Source organism: Cuculus canorus, chromosome 6, assembly GCF_017976375.1.
Source record: "Cuculus canorus isolate bCucCan1 chromosome 6, bCucCan1.pri, whole genome shotgun sequence".
NCBI classification, from domain to species: Eukaryota; Metazoa; Chordata; class Aves; order Cuculiformes; family Cuculidae; genus Cuculus; species Cuculus canorus.
In genome coordinates, this window is record NC_071406.1 from 12,697,433 (window position 1) to 12,712,820 (window position 15,388).

The 15,388-nt window shown below is 41.5% G+C and overlaps 1 protein-coding gene across 4 annotated transcripts in view; it reads left to right on the top strand.

Moving 5' to 3' along the window:
* HSPBAP1 (HSPB1 associated protein 1) overlaps positions 1-14,067 on the top strand; it is a 38,372-nt gene extending 24,305 nt beyond the window's left edge. For all 4 annotated transcript variants that reach the window (XM_054070409.1, XM_054070412.1, XM_054070408.1 and 1 more), the window contains 4 exons: positions 2,253-2,420; positions 10,100-10,183; positions 13,144-13,254; positions 13,471-14,067. In XM_054070409.1, coding sequence (XP_053926384.1) covers positions 2,253-2,420; positions 10,100-10,183; positions 13,144-13,254; positions 13,471-14,028 — 921 coding nt within the window. In that variant the 3' untranslated portion in view covers positions 14,029-14,067. The remainder of the gene's footprint in view (positions 1-2,252; positions 2,421-10,099; positions 10,184-13,143; positions 13,255-13,470) is intronic.
* Positions 14,068-15,388: the final 1,321 nt, after the last annotated feature.

Here is a 15,388-nt window from a genome sequence, read left to right on the forward strand (position 1 = left end):
ATTCATGTTTATAAACATCTTTAAGATCCTCAGGTGTACTTTGAGCAGAGACACTCTGGAAGCCCCCCTCAGTGCTGCAGTTTGCTTCAGATCATGTCAGTAAGCATTATGCATTGAAGTCCAGACACTTAAGTGTGTTTGGGAGCCAGAAATGTCATTAAAAACCAGGAGACTTACACTCCTAAATATCTTCTGAGGATCCACCTAGATACTGGGTGCACTAAATAGTACAGTAATCCAGCAGACCTTATAGCTGCCCTGCCTCTTTGATCTCTACCTTCAGGTGTTGAACTCAAGCCAAAGTTCCAGCATCACCCATCAATGTCGCCTGCCTTTCTGAGACACTTCCTCCCCCTCTAGCAGAACAAGCAGAACAAAATCCTTGTTGCTTTCAGGGGAGAAGAAGCCCAAACCCTTTGCATGGCCTGAAAAGACAAAGTTGTTGTCCTCTTCAGAGTAAAACCTATAAATAGATTGCAAACTTTCACAATCTTGTGAATCCTGTGCTGCTTCAGAGCAGAAAGATTCCCTTTTGAGACTCACAAACTAGACAGGCTTTTTAACAGAATATAAGCTTATGCTAAACTTAAGTAGATTTGCCTTTGCAGGAAAGCCAGGGACAACTCCTTAGCCCTTTGTTGCTATCTTGAATTTCCTCCTTGCATCCCTCGGGCTTCTTAATTTTTTGCTTCATGATATTGCTTTGTCATGAGCCTGCAGGATTAACCCATGAGCCTCATAACCTAGTTATTCTTTGCCCCTTCAGAGAATCTAGCTTGGAGGGCAAAATGAAGTTGTAATTTGGCTTGGGTTTCAAGAGAACTGTTTTTTGTGCTTGCACCCAGCAGTAGCTTTGGTAATTACCAGGAAATGTCAGCGGCCGATGGCACTTCCATCTGTGCCGATCTCTTGCAGTTCTGGCTATCCTTCTATTCCTGTTTCTTCTGGTTTTGTGCCATTTGGCTGCTTGTCTACCATTTTCAGATCTGTGACTTAGAACTGACAACCAGAAGCAGAAGGCAAAAAAGAAAGAAGTGCAGTACCAAGGAAAGGGACAAAAAGAAAAGATCTCACTAGAGTCTGAAGCAAAGAGGAGAGCTCCTCAGATTGTCTGGCTGTCCTGTGAAATACTGCCTTTACTTTTTCATTGCTTAATGCATGGGTCACTTTCATGCTGATTTGTCTGGCACCTCTGAAATCTAATAAATTCTCCCTTTGTGTATTCCTTTCTGGTTATGTCCATCACCTAAAGCACTGCCTTATAAAACTCCTTTTTCTAAAATAGCATCTGTACCTGCTAAGATATTTCATTTATAGTACCCATAAAACTGGCACCACCAGTTCTGGCATATTCTTTTTTCTCTCTCTGATCTGGTCTATGTAAGTGAAATACAGACATAAGCTCCTGAGGATGAGGTCTGTGTCTCAGCTTTGTTTGGCCTCACACTGGTGTGCGCTGACCTGCTTCTTTGGGTGCATAGAGAACAACCTGGAACATGAGTACCCTCATGAGCAGAATGACCCTGCCCTGCTCCATCTGGGCGTTTGGTCATGCCAGTGAATTCTTAAAGCCACATTTTCATCACATGGTACTGATAACACTAAAAAAAACATGAGTGTTTCGGGATTATTATGTCTATGGATGTCTGTAGTTTTCATTTATATCATTGCCCTATCTGTGGCATAGGAGCATCGAGGTGAGTTTTTCTAAGAATGAGGGATTTGTGACTAACAGCCAAGTAAGTACTACAGGTGATGACAGGAAACAGAAATGATGTCAATACCCCTTTTCTGTTACCATTCTGAAAACACAATACCCTCCTTTAAAAAAAAAACTGGGTACAGCAGCTATTCATTCAGTGAATGAAAGTACATTGCCTCTAACCAAACTATTTCCCCTGGTTTATAGAGCAGTTGTTAATGCTCTGAGCATCTGTAAATGCTGTGTATTTCACTGTAAAAGGGAGGAAGGAAGAACTAGATAGGAAAGATTTTTTAAAAAAAATTATCTGGCTTTTAAAAAGAATTGGTGAGAAGCTGTAAATCTTTATAGTTAAAAAAATTTAAAAGTGGAATGTTTTAAAAACACTTTTAGGAGACAGCCTGTAAGCACTGCCTGTGTTCTCACTGCGTAGGAGATTCACCCAGCAAGGCAGGTTATGTTTTATTGAAAACCTTGCTACTGCCTTTAGTTCTTTGCTGTAACTGACATGCACTGAGTACATTTTTATCTTCTCTCTATTTCCAGGAAGAAATGGCACCTCTTCCCACCTGGTGACACCAGTTTCCTTTATCCCACTAGGATCCCTTATGAGGAATCTAGCATATTCAGCAAAGTCAACATTGCCAACCCTGATCTGAAATGCTTTCCGAAGTTTAGGAATGCAACAGCCCATGTCGTTATACTCAGTCCAGGACAGGTATCATTCACCTATAAGCTTTATGTTGCTTTAAAGATTCTGGTAAATTATTTAACTGCCTAATTAAAGGTTAGAAAATGTTAACATTAACGTTGACATTAGATGTTAACAAATCGACTGTAGCACTTCCCTCTTTCTTCACTCTGCACTCAGGCTTGATGCATTTCTCTCAGCACGGGAACTTTCTTTGCTCACAGTTATTTTACTAGCCTTTTTTTGGTACAAAACTTGCAAACATTTAGAGAGTTCGTTCGATCGGCTGCTGAATTCCACCACGGTTCTTGCAATCATCTCCAATTTGTCTGCTTTAAAACTTTTTTGAACGCTACTCCAATATGTCTACTCCTAAACCAGTATGTTCTGTAAAATGTATTTGATTAATGAGTGTGTAGAACCAGCAAAGGGACTCATGGTTTAATAGTGAAAAACTTCACTGGAGAACATAGGTCCGACTTGTTGCTTTAGTAGCAGAGTGTTGTGATGATGATACTTGCATTTAGAGCACACACCATCCAGAGGTTTCATGGTGCTTTATAAAGATGTGAGGGTATTACTAACCCTGTTTCACCGAGAAAGTTCAGTTATAAGTGGCTGGCTTATAGTGAGACAGGCAGTCAACAGCAGTACGAGAGTAGGACTTAGGACATTTAATTCCTAGTCTCCTGCCGTAAATAGTGTTCTCCTTTATTTAATCAACATGTTGTGTATTTGGAGTCTGAATTGCTCTTTTTCATTTGTTCAGCAGTGCACGTCCTTGTAATGCACTCCCATGCATCTCTAAACTGTCATGCCTTTCCAGAGGAATTTCACAATGTTCATTGCTCTGACCGCTTAAGGCAGTGGAGTTGCCACTTAAAGAGCCTTTTCACCATTCTCCTAGCAGATATTGTCACCTCTTTTGACCTACCAGCTCAGCAACTTGCACAAGTTTTCCATTGCCCTGGCGAACCCAGCTGCCTTTAACAGTTTAAAGAATGAATTTTCGCTAATGTAGCTGATTTTGAGGAGGCAGAGTGAGGAGCATTCCTGTGAACTGGTGAGATTGCAGACTGGAGGAGGATAGTAGTTTCCAACAGGAGGATGACCTCTTATCACCTGAGATGAGCATGCTCTTCTGCTGGTACAGTTGCAGATGGGGAGTGTGTGATCAACCTTCATTGTTTGCACTACATTAGCTCCTAGTCGTAATCCTAAAGCAAATTATTAGTTTTGCATTCTGCACTTCATAAGGTGGCGGTCTTCAATAACGTAAAGCACAAAGAACAAATTTTTACTATTGATAAAAATGCTACATCCATTCAGCACTGCATTATCCATGATCCTCAACACTATTTCAATTTATAATCTCCTTTGGAATGATCGAGTATGGTAGTGAACCTTTAATATGATCTTAATTTTAATGAGACTTAAAGCAATTACAAATTAATCTTGCCAGAAATAAAGCTCTTGAGCCAGCACAGTAATACAAGTTGTCTGTGTTGCCATGAAGGGGATACTGTTTAAATTTCTGGGGAGAAAGTAATGTAGAGGCAGTGAGGTACTGCCTTCATCCATTTTATTAGCACCTTTTGGGTGGTGCTTTCCAGCATCTAGAAGCTTATGGGGCAGGTGACTGGGAACTGCTACGTTTTGACAAAGAGGGAAGGAGTTCTCCTAGGTCATTCCTTTGTTAACAAGGGCAAAGATCTCTAGATAATAACAATTTTGATTCTCGCTTAGCTCTGGCTTTCAGGCAGAATTAATACAATTACTGCAGAATTTGTAGTCAGCTTTGTTTTGTGAGAATACGTAGCATCTACAGTCCTTTTCAGAGGATACATAGAATGTTTTGCATTAGATATTGTAAAAATAAAGCATTGAAAAATAAAGACAAAGCTGTTCTTAGGTATTCAGGAGAGCAACTGCATGTAGGGTGAGTGCAGCTTTGAATATCAAAAACTTAATGTGTCTAATGCCATCTTCTGGTCGTTGTTTGCTACAAGCTATTTTTCTACAACATTTAAGGCTTTAAAGCAGAATTCCTTCATTGTATCAATGCACAATGGGTACTTCAACTGCATCCTTTGTGCCCTTTCACTGTATTGTTCAGAGGTGAATCTCTGTTATGAATTTAGGTAGTTCACTGGTAGCTTCAGGTTTTGTAAGATTTTATGCTGTACTTGACCTGTGACTGTGGGGGATGAATTTCCACAGAAGTCTTAATATGACTTCTGGTTATAGATTAGTGATCTGTTTGCGATACAAATTATGATGACATTTGTATGTCTAACTTACTTAAATAGGGAACTGAGTAGTTTTAGGGTTTGCAGCTGTACGTGAGTATATCCATAAAGTTAAAAGTTCAAGTTGTACCACACAAATGAAGGGACTCCTTACAACTATTTGGACCTTGTCACCTATGTGATGTTTGCAAGGCTGAGTGGTATTTATGGGACAGGAGGTTGACTGCTGGTGGGTTTGTATTCTCTGAACTAGTGAGTTTTCACCCAAAGCATTGGTGTTTTGTTTATTTGTTCAAAAATTCTGCAACATTTCTAGTAACACCTTGATTGTTTTCACAAATACACAAGTATTGCTTCAAAGACAATAAATGAGGCAAAACATGTCTGTTCTAGTATCTTCCACCCTACACTCTGAAACAAGAATTAAGAGAGTTAGGGTCGTATCTGCTGCCCTCAGCTTAAACCTCATCTAGGACAGATGTCCTGTCTGCCATCAGTGGGAAGAACCTGGCACCTCTACAAGGCAATTCATCCTCCCTGTCTTATACAATTACAGTCCTGCAGGGACATTCATCCCATCTTGTCCTTCAGCAGAGTCTATAAAAGGAGCCTACGCACGCAGATGCTTAACTTTTTGATGATTAAAAATAAGAGACGGATACCACCTGAAAACACTACAAAAACTGAGATGCTATACAAATACAAACCCATTGATCATTCTTTCCTCTGCCCCGCTTCTTGCCATTTTCCTGCTTCCTTTCTGCTCACTAATGGAATTGCTCTTAATCCGTGCAACTAGACAATGGTAAAAAGACTAGAAAGCGCATCTCAGCTTGCCTGAAGGTTGACACATAAGGCTCCTCACATCTTCTTTCCTAATAGAGAGCAAGCATCTGGTACGCTGGGACTCGCACAACGAATGCCATTTTCTGTCGTGCTGCCCCAGACAGGAGGGGTAGTGGTCACGAGGAGCCGTGCTGTTACAGGCAGTGCTCAGTTCTCCCTGCTGCCTGTTCTCCCGCTTCCTGGCCCTGTGTCCCAGGTGCAGGCTGGAGTCAGGGGTGCTGCAGTGCAGCTCTAAATATCAGATGCGCAAGGACAGACCTAGTTGAGCTAGTCTTAATGGCACAACGAGTCCAAGAAGGATGCTCCCTTCCAGCCTGCAAAAACATTGCCACAACATGGGAAAAAAATGATTTTAAAAAATGTGTTATTGCTTGCTGTCTCTCTTTGTCTTCTGCTTTTCAGAAACTCTCCTCCCCTGCTTTTGCTTGCCTTGCCATGTAAAAGTCTAAAGAAACACATCTTAAACTCAGTCTGTGTCCATAACTACGGTTACCACTAAGTTCTTGTGTATACCTGCAAGGTTAACTCTTTCTGTGCTCCTGCTGCAGTGTCCAACATACCATGGTGTCCTGCTGAGCAGCCAGAGCTCTTGACAGCACAAACAGTCCTCTGGCTTCTAACCCAACCCTAAGCATACAGAAATCTTCATGAAGTCAGGGAGGAATTTTCCTATGTGCCACCTTTAAAGAAACAGGGTGAAAACTTTCAGTTTCCCCCCATAAAGTGGGGAACAGAAGAACACTCAGTCTGAATAACCAATAAGACTGTAATTGATACCACAAAAAAAAATGGCATGAAATGTAGTAATTCAAACTTTTTAAAAGGCAATTAAATGCTCTGGCTCAAAAGTATACAAAATACTTCTTAAAAAGAGTGGCAGTGAAAGACTGCTGTTGGAGAAGAGTTTAAGTGATTTTAGTGAAGCAAAATTCAGAGTTGTCTGCAGCATTGTACATAGCAGATGTGTAATAATTCTGTTTTGGGGAAGAAAGCAAGAATTTTCCTGTGGGAAACTATAGAGTTGGCCCCAGGTTACCTTGTAGAGAAGGCAGACAACCCAGCTTGACCTCTAGACACCAGAACTATTGTCTCTATCACATGAGAGGCAGAAAAATTCAGGAGCTGAATTTAGACTAGAATTGGTGATGAAAACACTGTTCAGCCTGCAACCCACATGGAGAGCCCCGTGAGTGCCCCAAAAGTCAAGCCAAACAAAGGTGAAAGCTACCATTTCCCAACTCTATACTTTTCGATCTCTTCCCTGAGCTTCCCTCAAGGCCTCACCCGAGTCCCTGTGGTCACAGCATAGTAACAGCCACGTTCCCTGCCTGTTCACAGTGCTTCTCCCCAGGGCTGTGCCTATGCTTCTGTTTCAGCGGGTGCAAAGACACCAGCTTTGGAGAGAGGCAGAGTAAGAAGTACCTTCTAGCCCGAGGGCAGCCAGGCACCAGCTGGGACAGGACATGGGCTGGAGTCGCAGCACTCTCACAGTGAGAGTCCTCATGTGGTGCTCCCACAGAGCTGGAAATGCCTTTATTTATTGTATTTTTCATTGCCAGGGTGGCAGGCAGCTCTGGGATTTGCTTGGATCCCCTTGGAACCTGTTATCTTTTCCTTACCATCACACTGGTGTGCTTTAGTGGTTCCTTTTCTTGTGCATTTACCCAAATATCTTTTTCTAATGAGCAGGAATTTCTCAGTGTAATATTTCACTTCAGGGTGTGCTCTCTTTTTGAAGCAATCCCACCTTTGCCCTACCTTTGCACTGTATCGAGTTAATCATGTCCACTGAGAATTTAAACCTTTTCTGTTCTCCGTGCTGTACAAGTCTTCAGCATTGCTCCACTTGCTCTCCCAACTGTTCTTTTGGTTTTTTTCTTCCTGTTACAGACTAGAATTTCTTTTTATCTTTTCTGAGATTTCTGTCCTACTTCGACCTCATCTGCTGTATTTGCCTATCAGTAGCCTAAATATTCAAATTATCTGGTTGGTTGCGCTTTAGATCAGTATCTTCCCAGCCCACAAAGCTAGAGATATTCTGTAGAAAGGAGGCTAACACAAGATTCTCTCTTAGCTTTGAACAGTTCTATCTTTTACACTTTACATATTCCCTGTAAAATGTTTGCTGCATTTGTGTGCATGTGTGTTACTTCACTGTGGTTTACTTTGATGTTTTCTATTGAAATGTCATTTCAAATGTAGCTAAATCCGTGTCCCATATTCATAAACATACGGAAGTCTGCTTTATTTTATTGTGGGATTGATAGTTGGAGGTCAGGGATTGTTTGTTTCAGTTTTGTTGGGGGAGGAGGGGTTTGCCTCTAGTTCACAAACAGAAGAATACGGGTTGGTAAAAGTAGAAGAATCCTACTTTACTTCTCTATCTGCTCATTATTTTTGGGGGGTTGTCTTCTGTTAGTTCTGCTGCTCCCTTGCTGTATTTTTTATTTTCTTATTACTTTTTTCCATTTCTTTGTCTTCTTTAAAGTTTTAGTCCTTTTGGGTTTGGTAATGACAATTTTCTTGCTGCTACAAATCTTTGTTTTAACAAGCGTAAGCTTGCCCAAAAATAAAGCGGGCAAGTGTCTCTGTAGTATCTAGTGTGCCTCTTTCAGTCACAGCTTTGTAGGTTCTATAAATTGCATCAGCAAACAGTGCCAGCTGCTGAAATACGCAACTGCACAGTTATTACCCTTAACTTGCTGGCAAGTAAAATCCAATTAGTCTCTACAAAGACCAAGTTCCTCCTCTTTGGTTTGAAAAGACTGGACCAGTTGGGTAGATAGTATTTCCCTCTAAGCTCAACCTCGTCTTTCCAAAGCAATTCTGTCTCTACTTTGCATGTCAATCACATTGATCCCAAACATTCCATTCCTAATTTCCATCTCTGTTTTCCACGCAGTCCTTCTTGCTGAAACATTTATACACTTCCCTTAATTTGCCTCTTGCTTTTGTTCCCTTGCTACATAGTCCTTCTACACCATATCCCAGTTTGCTAGTGTCTTCATCCACTTATCCTGCATGTTGCAAACTCACTTTTCCTACAAGAGTCTCATGGTAAACACCACCCCACTGTTGGAAACAGCCATAACTCCAGAAGCTATGCCGCCTTCTGCTGCACACCAGAATTTTCTAGGCTTCATCATTATCCCTTGTCATTTGGAATGCACCCAGATTCTTTAACAGAGTACAACGTAAGATCCCCTATAGAGCAGATAAGTGTTTTTTTTGTACGATTCTGCAGACAATTAATTGTGGGCAAACACTTGCTAACAGACAAACCCATTGCAGCTTATGCAACTGCACTTTTCATTTAAAGTGTGGAATTCTATGATAAAAGCATCACTCTGAAACTTGTTCTGTATACAAAACATGTTTTGGCTTTAGATTTTATAGGGTTTTGTACAATTTTAGATGTCAGGAATAACTAATCAGTGATATTTTTTAAATAAGGGCCTTCCACAGACTGACTTCCTTCTTTGTTTTGTATGCTGTACTGGATCAAAGTACAATTTCCAAATGTTTTTGACCTTTACAGAGCCAATGCTTTTTTTGTTGGACTTAATTGAAACCTGTGGAGAACATTTTGTCCTGTCGTCTAAAAATGATGCTGCTCCAACTGTCCTGTATGTGTTTGCAGATCTGGGACCACAGTCATTGTTTCCTACACAGACATTTTCTCATTATCTGTCTTTTGATATAATGAAGCGCAGGGCTATCTAGGCAGCAGGACATTCTTTTAGGTAATTTGTGTCTACCAAGAAAACGAATTGTCTGCAATTCAGATACAGATCATTGCTTCACTGTCCCCGTTCTGAAGTTTATATTTTTATCCATCTCTGACCAGTTTTACTCAAAAATGATCTTTTATGCTTTTCTTGATAGCTCTACGTTAACCTAATGTTCAGTAATCTGTAAAGCTTGTACTATATCATCAAAACAACAGCAATGTCTTTGTACCATAAAAGCCATGGGTTACAATCAATTTTATGTCACAGCTATCGTCCCGATATAGTTATAAAGCTCTGCTCTAAACTAGATTGCCATGATTTCTGGGACACCTTCTTTTGAAAGCCCATCTACTAGAAGTGACAAGTTTAATACTGATAGTTATTTACCCAAATTAAAGCTACATATTGTTAATCGCCTAAATGAGCATTAGGATACCTGCTTTTTTGGGAAGCCAGCTGGCAGTCCTTCTAAAGGAACTGGAAGTCTGCTCAGCTGGAGAGTCTACAAAAGAATTCTTGCTTGGCTGAGACTTTCTTTAAAGCTCTGCTCTACTGCTACCACAGCTGTGCTCCCGTTATGTGGCCAGACCTTGCTTACCTAGAGGAGTTAGAAGGTTACAATCTTGTTTCACATGAGGAGTTTGGATGAGAGGTAGTTCAGGATCATGTCAACTTCTTACAGAATAGTATTGATACAATGGGAGGAGAAAGCAGTCGTTTAAGTCTGCTTAAAAGAAGTCTTAGAAGAAAGAAATAAAAATCACCTCCTCACCCCATTCCTTGTCTCATTATGCTATTGTGTCCCACAATGCCTCAGTTAAAATACGATTTCTTTCTTCAGGCTGCTGCTAGTACCCTAATGTGATGTCTCCAATTCCAGGTCCTGCTTGTTCCAAGGCACTGGTGGCACTATGTGGAATCCATTGATCCCATAACTGTCAGCATAAACTCTTGGATTGAACTGGTATTTTCCTTTTTATGTCGATGTAGCACTTCCCTGTCTGCATGAACTTTTGTCCCTTGCCTGCCAAGTTCAGCCCTATTGGGTATGCCATATTCAGACGGTGGGGAGGGGAGAGCCCGTGTGGATATGCTGTTTTTCCTGAAGAACCTTCCAAAGTTCCAGATCTGAAGTCCCAATTCAGCAGAAATCACATGCAAGTTTACCTCAATTAGGCAAAAAAATAAACACAAGCTAAACTTCTCATATCCTATTTCTTACAGATATTCAGCTTTGTGCTGAACAGAGGATGACAAAACATCAACTTCACCTCAAGCACATGATTACACGCAAAGCTAAATTAGAATTTAAATCAGATTAACGCGATAGGAAGGGAGTGGAAGAGGATTTTTGAATTTTCATTTCTCTGTGATAAGTTTTGATTTGCCTGGAGTTGGATTTTCTCAAGTATTTGATTAATTTTCTTTTCCCCAGGCTTAGATTTTTTCTTGCCCATGTTAACTAGTATGTATGGGAGGGTTCGAGGGATAACTTCTCAGTGCTCCAAAAGGTTTTCTGATTCAAATTACTTTATCATTAATCCTGGCTTAATATAAAAAGAAAAAAAAACCTTTGAAATGGCCTGTGAATACTGCCTCACTAAAATAGTTATTGCTTTTTTTTTTTTTTTAAAACCTTTATTAGCCTGGAAGTCTGCAGGGGGATGAACACATACGTTCAGCTGCTGTTGAAAGACCACACGATATATTTCTCATACCAACATCAAACCAAGCATTTCTGGAGTAGAGGAACTCACTTGTGTGTTTCCCTCATGGAGAAATTCTCTAGATGAGACTATTTATTGAGAAAGAATAGCAAGCCCACAGCCCATAGCAGCCTGTCATATAGCCCTGAGCACAGTCAGGCTGTGTCCAGTGCCAGAGAAAGCACCAGCGATGTTGTAGAGCAGCATTTTAAGCCTGCCTTAAATTTGAGCAGCCTTTAAAGTAATCCAGAGGAACTGGCTATGTGCCCTGTGCACATAGACCCCAATGTCAACACACACACTTGCATCGTAAGCTGTGCATCACAAATTGTCCCCATCTGGAGGAGCAGGTCAAGATTGTGTCGGTTGTGCCAGGCTGGTAACTCCCATGTGGCTGGGTGGTGCGTTAGCTGTAGCATTTCTAGCTATTCTTCTGTGCTGCCAGATTAAATATATATATATTTATATATATATAGTGGAGCTAAACTGCATGGCCTTTCTAGTCATAAAGTTCTTGCACAAGTCACCAAGGTCCTGTTTGGTGGCAGCAAGAGTGAGTAGTTGTGTATGGCATCATGAGCAGAGGAGTGTTTGCAAGGTCTTGCTAGTGAAGAGCACACACACCTCCCCCTCCCCAGATACCAAAAGCTGCTGGAAACAAGCGCAGTTTTTACATCCCAGGGAAAGTTCCTTACAGAAGTTATCCCTGCAGCTGATGATGGCAGCTCTGGTAGGTGCTGGGCAATCCAGCTATGAAAATAAATTCTGACTTGGGTTCTAAAAGACAATACTGAGAACATTTCCATTACCAAATCAAGCAGTTCTTCATTGCAGCTGTTACCAGCTGCTTTCATATTGACAGATGTGAATCATGCCAACACTTATAGATCTAGTGAAACCACCAATTATACTGGCAAGACTTCAGAGTAGAAGTTTAATTTGGTTTTAGCTGGATGTTAGCTACTCAAACATACGTAGCAACATGTGATGTTGCTTCCTGACATACCCTCATGCAATCAGTACAACTCTGTTACTCAGCAGACCAGAATGAATGCCAGGAGTGATACACCTTAAATAATTTCCGCATGTAGATATTAAACTCTCTTTTGGGGGGTTGTTATACGAAGCCATTAATAAGCCAAGCATCCAAAGCCACAAAGTGCTAAGAGCGCTTCCCCCACTTCTCTCCCAAATCTTGCTCAGGGTTCCAGGATGCATTACTGCCTTTATTACTCATACTAGCAAGATGCGTGGTTTGCTTGACATGCTCCCTGAAGCCATAATTAGGCAGCTCAGGCTATGGATTAACTAGGTTACATTTTCCTTCCAAAACTTGTATGCCTAAGCATCTAAATGATAGAAAAACTTATGTATCTACTCCTAGGCACTTGTCATTGAAATAAATAAACCACCCATCTTGTTTGGGAAGTCTTACCGTCTCGTTCCACGTACCCTTCTCTTCCATATACAAGAAACTCAGTTAAGTGGCAAAGAAAGCTAATAAAGATCCTATAAAGTTTTGTTCTACTATCCTAAGCTAGCCAGTACCCAGCTGCACAGGGGTTGATGCAGGGAGTGACGGCGTAAAACAGAGACAGTTACTAACTTTGTTTTTCGTTTTGCAGGAGAGCTTTCAAAGGAAACATATTTTTCCTTCTGCTGATGCTTAAAGCTGAAGCAGTATATCAGCTACTGCTGGATGATAAAATATTTCCTGAATTTCTTCAAGACTCACTTTCGTGCCTCTGTAGCCACCAGATAATTATTGCCTCTCTGTAACATTTTGTGTGTTTTAAGTACTTAAATTAGACACGATATGTAGATATATAAAATTTGCTACGTACCTCCATGGTCCTTCTAGTCCTAAAGAGCTATATAAATGCCTACGTTAATTAAATGCTAACAGTGCATTGTAATTAAGCACCAGATTCAATTAACAGAACACTAATTAGGGAAAAGATTAGATACACACTCTAGAATATAGTTTTTGCAAATCCTTTAGGCAAGTAGCCACACCAAAGCGTGTGCTGTTACTCATGTGGGGAACTGTGCGTGTGAGTAGGAGCATCGAAAGTCTGGAGCCTTTCACTGACTTTACATAAATGAATATGGCTTTCAAACTAAGGCTGTCCCTTTAGTTCTTCCCAACATCTTCCAGCTTTCTGCAGAGACCCAATTGCTAACCTCTCTCCAAACACTTTCTGTTCCCTTGAGGCAGGATGCAGATCATGAAGCCCGTGTAGAAGAAGCAATAACTCGAATGCTGGTATGCGCTATAAAATCAGCAGAAAATCCCAGTGATGGAGATTGCTGGCTAAATCCCACAGAGGTAAGTCCCCTCTTGCTCCCATTACAGCAGTTATAACAGAGAATTACTGACATTTTGCTTAGCTCCCCCTGAGTCTTTCTGCTGCCTGAGGAAAAGAAAGAAGAATTTGAAATTCCTTCCCATTGTGTAGCAAAAGTAATTCACGGAAGATAATCATGCAACACTGAATTGAAACATTTCTCCTTTTAACTGAGTGTATCCTGGGTGTTTTCTTAGGTTGAGGCAACATCCCATGAAATCAATCTTCAGTACCTGAATAAAGCAGTGTCTGCGTATTTCAAGTGTCAAAAGGCAAATGTGTCAGAGCAGGCCAGTTCCAGCAGCACTGGTGCAGAGCAAAGGACAAGTGCCTCGTGCAAGAGGAGGAAAAGGGAAGGCAGCAGTGAAAGAGAGGGCTGCAGTTTACTAACCCACGAACTTGGCTTTTCAACAATTAAAGCAGGAAATGTACAGGAAATACCTTTTGGGCCTCATCTTATTCAAGTTCTACCAGTGTCTCAAGAAACAAGCTCAATGGGCGCAGTTGCAGTTGGAAGTGACAGTAGAGATCTTCTGCATGAAAATGAAGGAGGACACATTGGAAAGTTACATTGCTCCAGGAAGCAACTGGTAATGAACAATGACCGTGAAACACCTGCACATCAAATGGATTCAGACAGCAGTCCAAATGCCTCACAAACAGCCCTTTCTACCGACGATTTGCTGGACTGCTTGGTTAATCCGCATGTCATCAGTTTAGTGGCCAGACTGCTGCTGGAAAGAAGAACAGTTTAATACTAGAGTGCTTTATCATTTCGGGAATAAAGAAATTAAATGGCAGCCTTGTGTTTAAGGTGTATAAGCTTGGTAATAATTGAGTGTTTAATTTCAAGTAATTTTTAGGTACAGGGATGGTTAATGTTTAAATGGCAGACTGAAGCTGAGCTGGAAGAAGAATAACTGGGTAATGACAGCTGGGAAGAGAGAGATGTATTTAGTCAGAGAGCTCCTCAGTGTTCTGAACAAAACGGAGCATACGCTGTTATAATCCCACCTTGTTGCGTGGATGGGATCTTTAAAGTGTTTTACAGCTCTGAGCTGTGAGACAAGTATGTCTTAGCCGCAAACTTGGGAGGGAGTGCTGGGATGTGGTCCCATAGCAGAGGGGGACCGAGCGGGAGAAGATGGACTGACTTTCTGGAGTCTGCAGTGGTCAAGAGGTGATCGATTGATCAGTTAGGGGAAACAGTCGTTAGGGGAAACAGCAGTTAGGGGAAACAGCAGTTAGGGGAAACAGTTAGTTAGGGGGAAACAGTTACTTAAGGGAAACAGTCGTTAGGGGAAACAGTCGTTAGGGGAAATGGTTAAGTTGTTAGGGGAAACAGTTGTTAGGGGAAACGGGAAACGGTTAGGGGAAATGGTTACTTTGTTAAGGGAAACAGTTGTTAGGGGAAACGGTTAGTTAGGGGAAATGGTTGTTAGGGAAACGATTGTTAGTTGGGGGGAAACAGTAGTTAGGAGAAACAGGGATAACAGTTAAGTTGTCAGGGGAAACGGTTGTTAGGGGAAACAGGGAAAACAGGCGAAACAGTTATGGGAAACGGTTAGTTAGGGGAAACGGGAAACGGTAAGGTAGTAACAGTTGTCAGGGGACACAGTTGTCAGGGGAAACAGTCGGGAAACAGTTGTTGGGGGAAAGAGATGTCGGGGGAAACAGTTTACAGGGGACACAGTTGTCAAGGGACACAGGGGAAACAATTGTCAGGGGACACAGTTGTAAGGGGACACATTTAATCAGGGAAACAATTGGGGAAACAGTCGTCAGGGGACACAGTTTTCAGAGGACACAGTTGGTCAGGTTAATCGGGTAAGCAGTTGTCAGGGCACACAGTTAATCGAGGAAACAGTTGTCAGGGGATACAGTCAGGGGACACAGTTGGTCAGGGGAAACAGTTAATCGGGAAAGACTCGTCAGGGGACACAGTCGTCAGGAGACACCACTGTCAGGGGAAACAGTGTCAGGGGAAATATTTGTCAGGGGACACAGTTGTCAGGGGAGACAGTCAGGGGACACAATTGGTCGGAGGAAACAGTTCTCAGGGGACACAGTTAATCGGGGAAACAGTTGTCAGGTGAGAGTGTTGTCAGGAGAAAC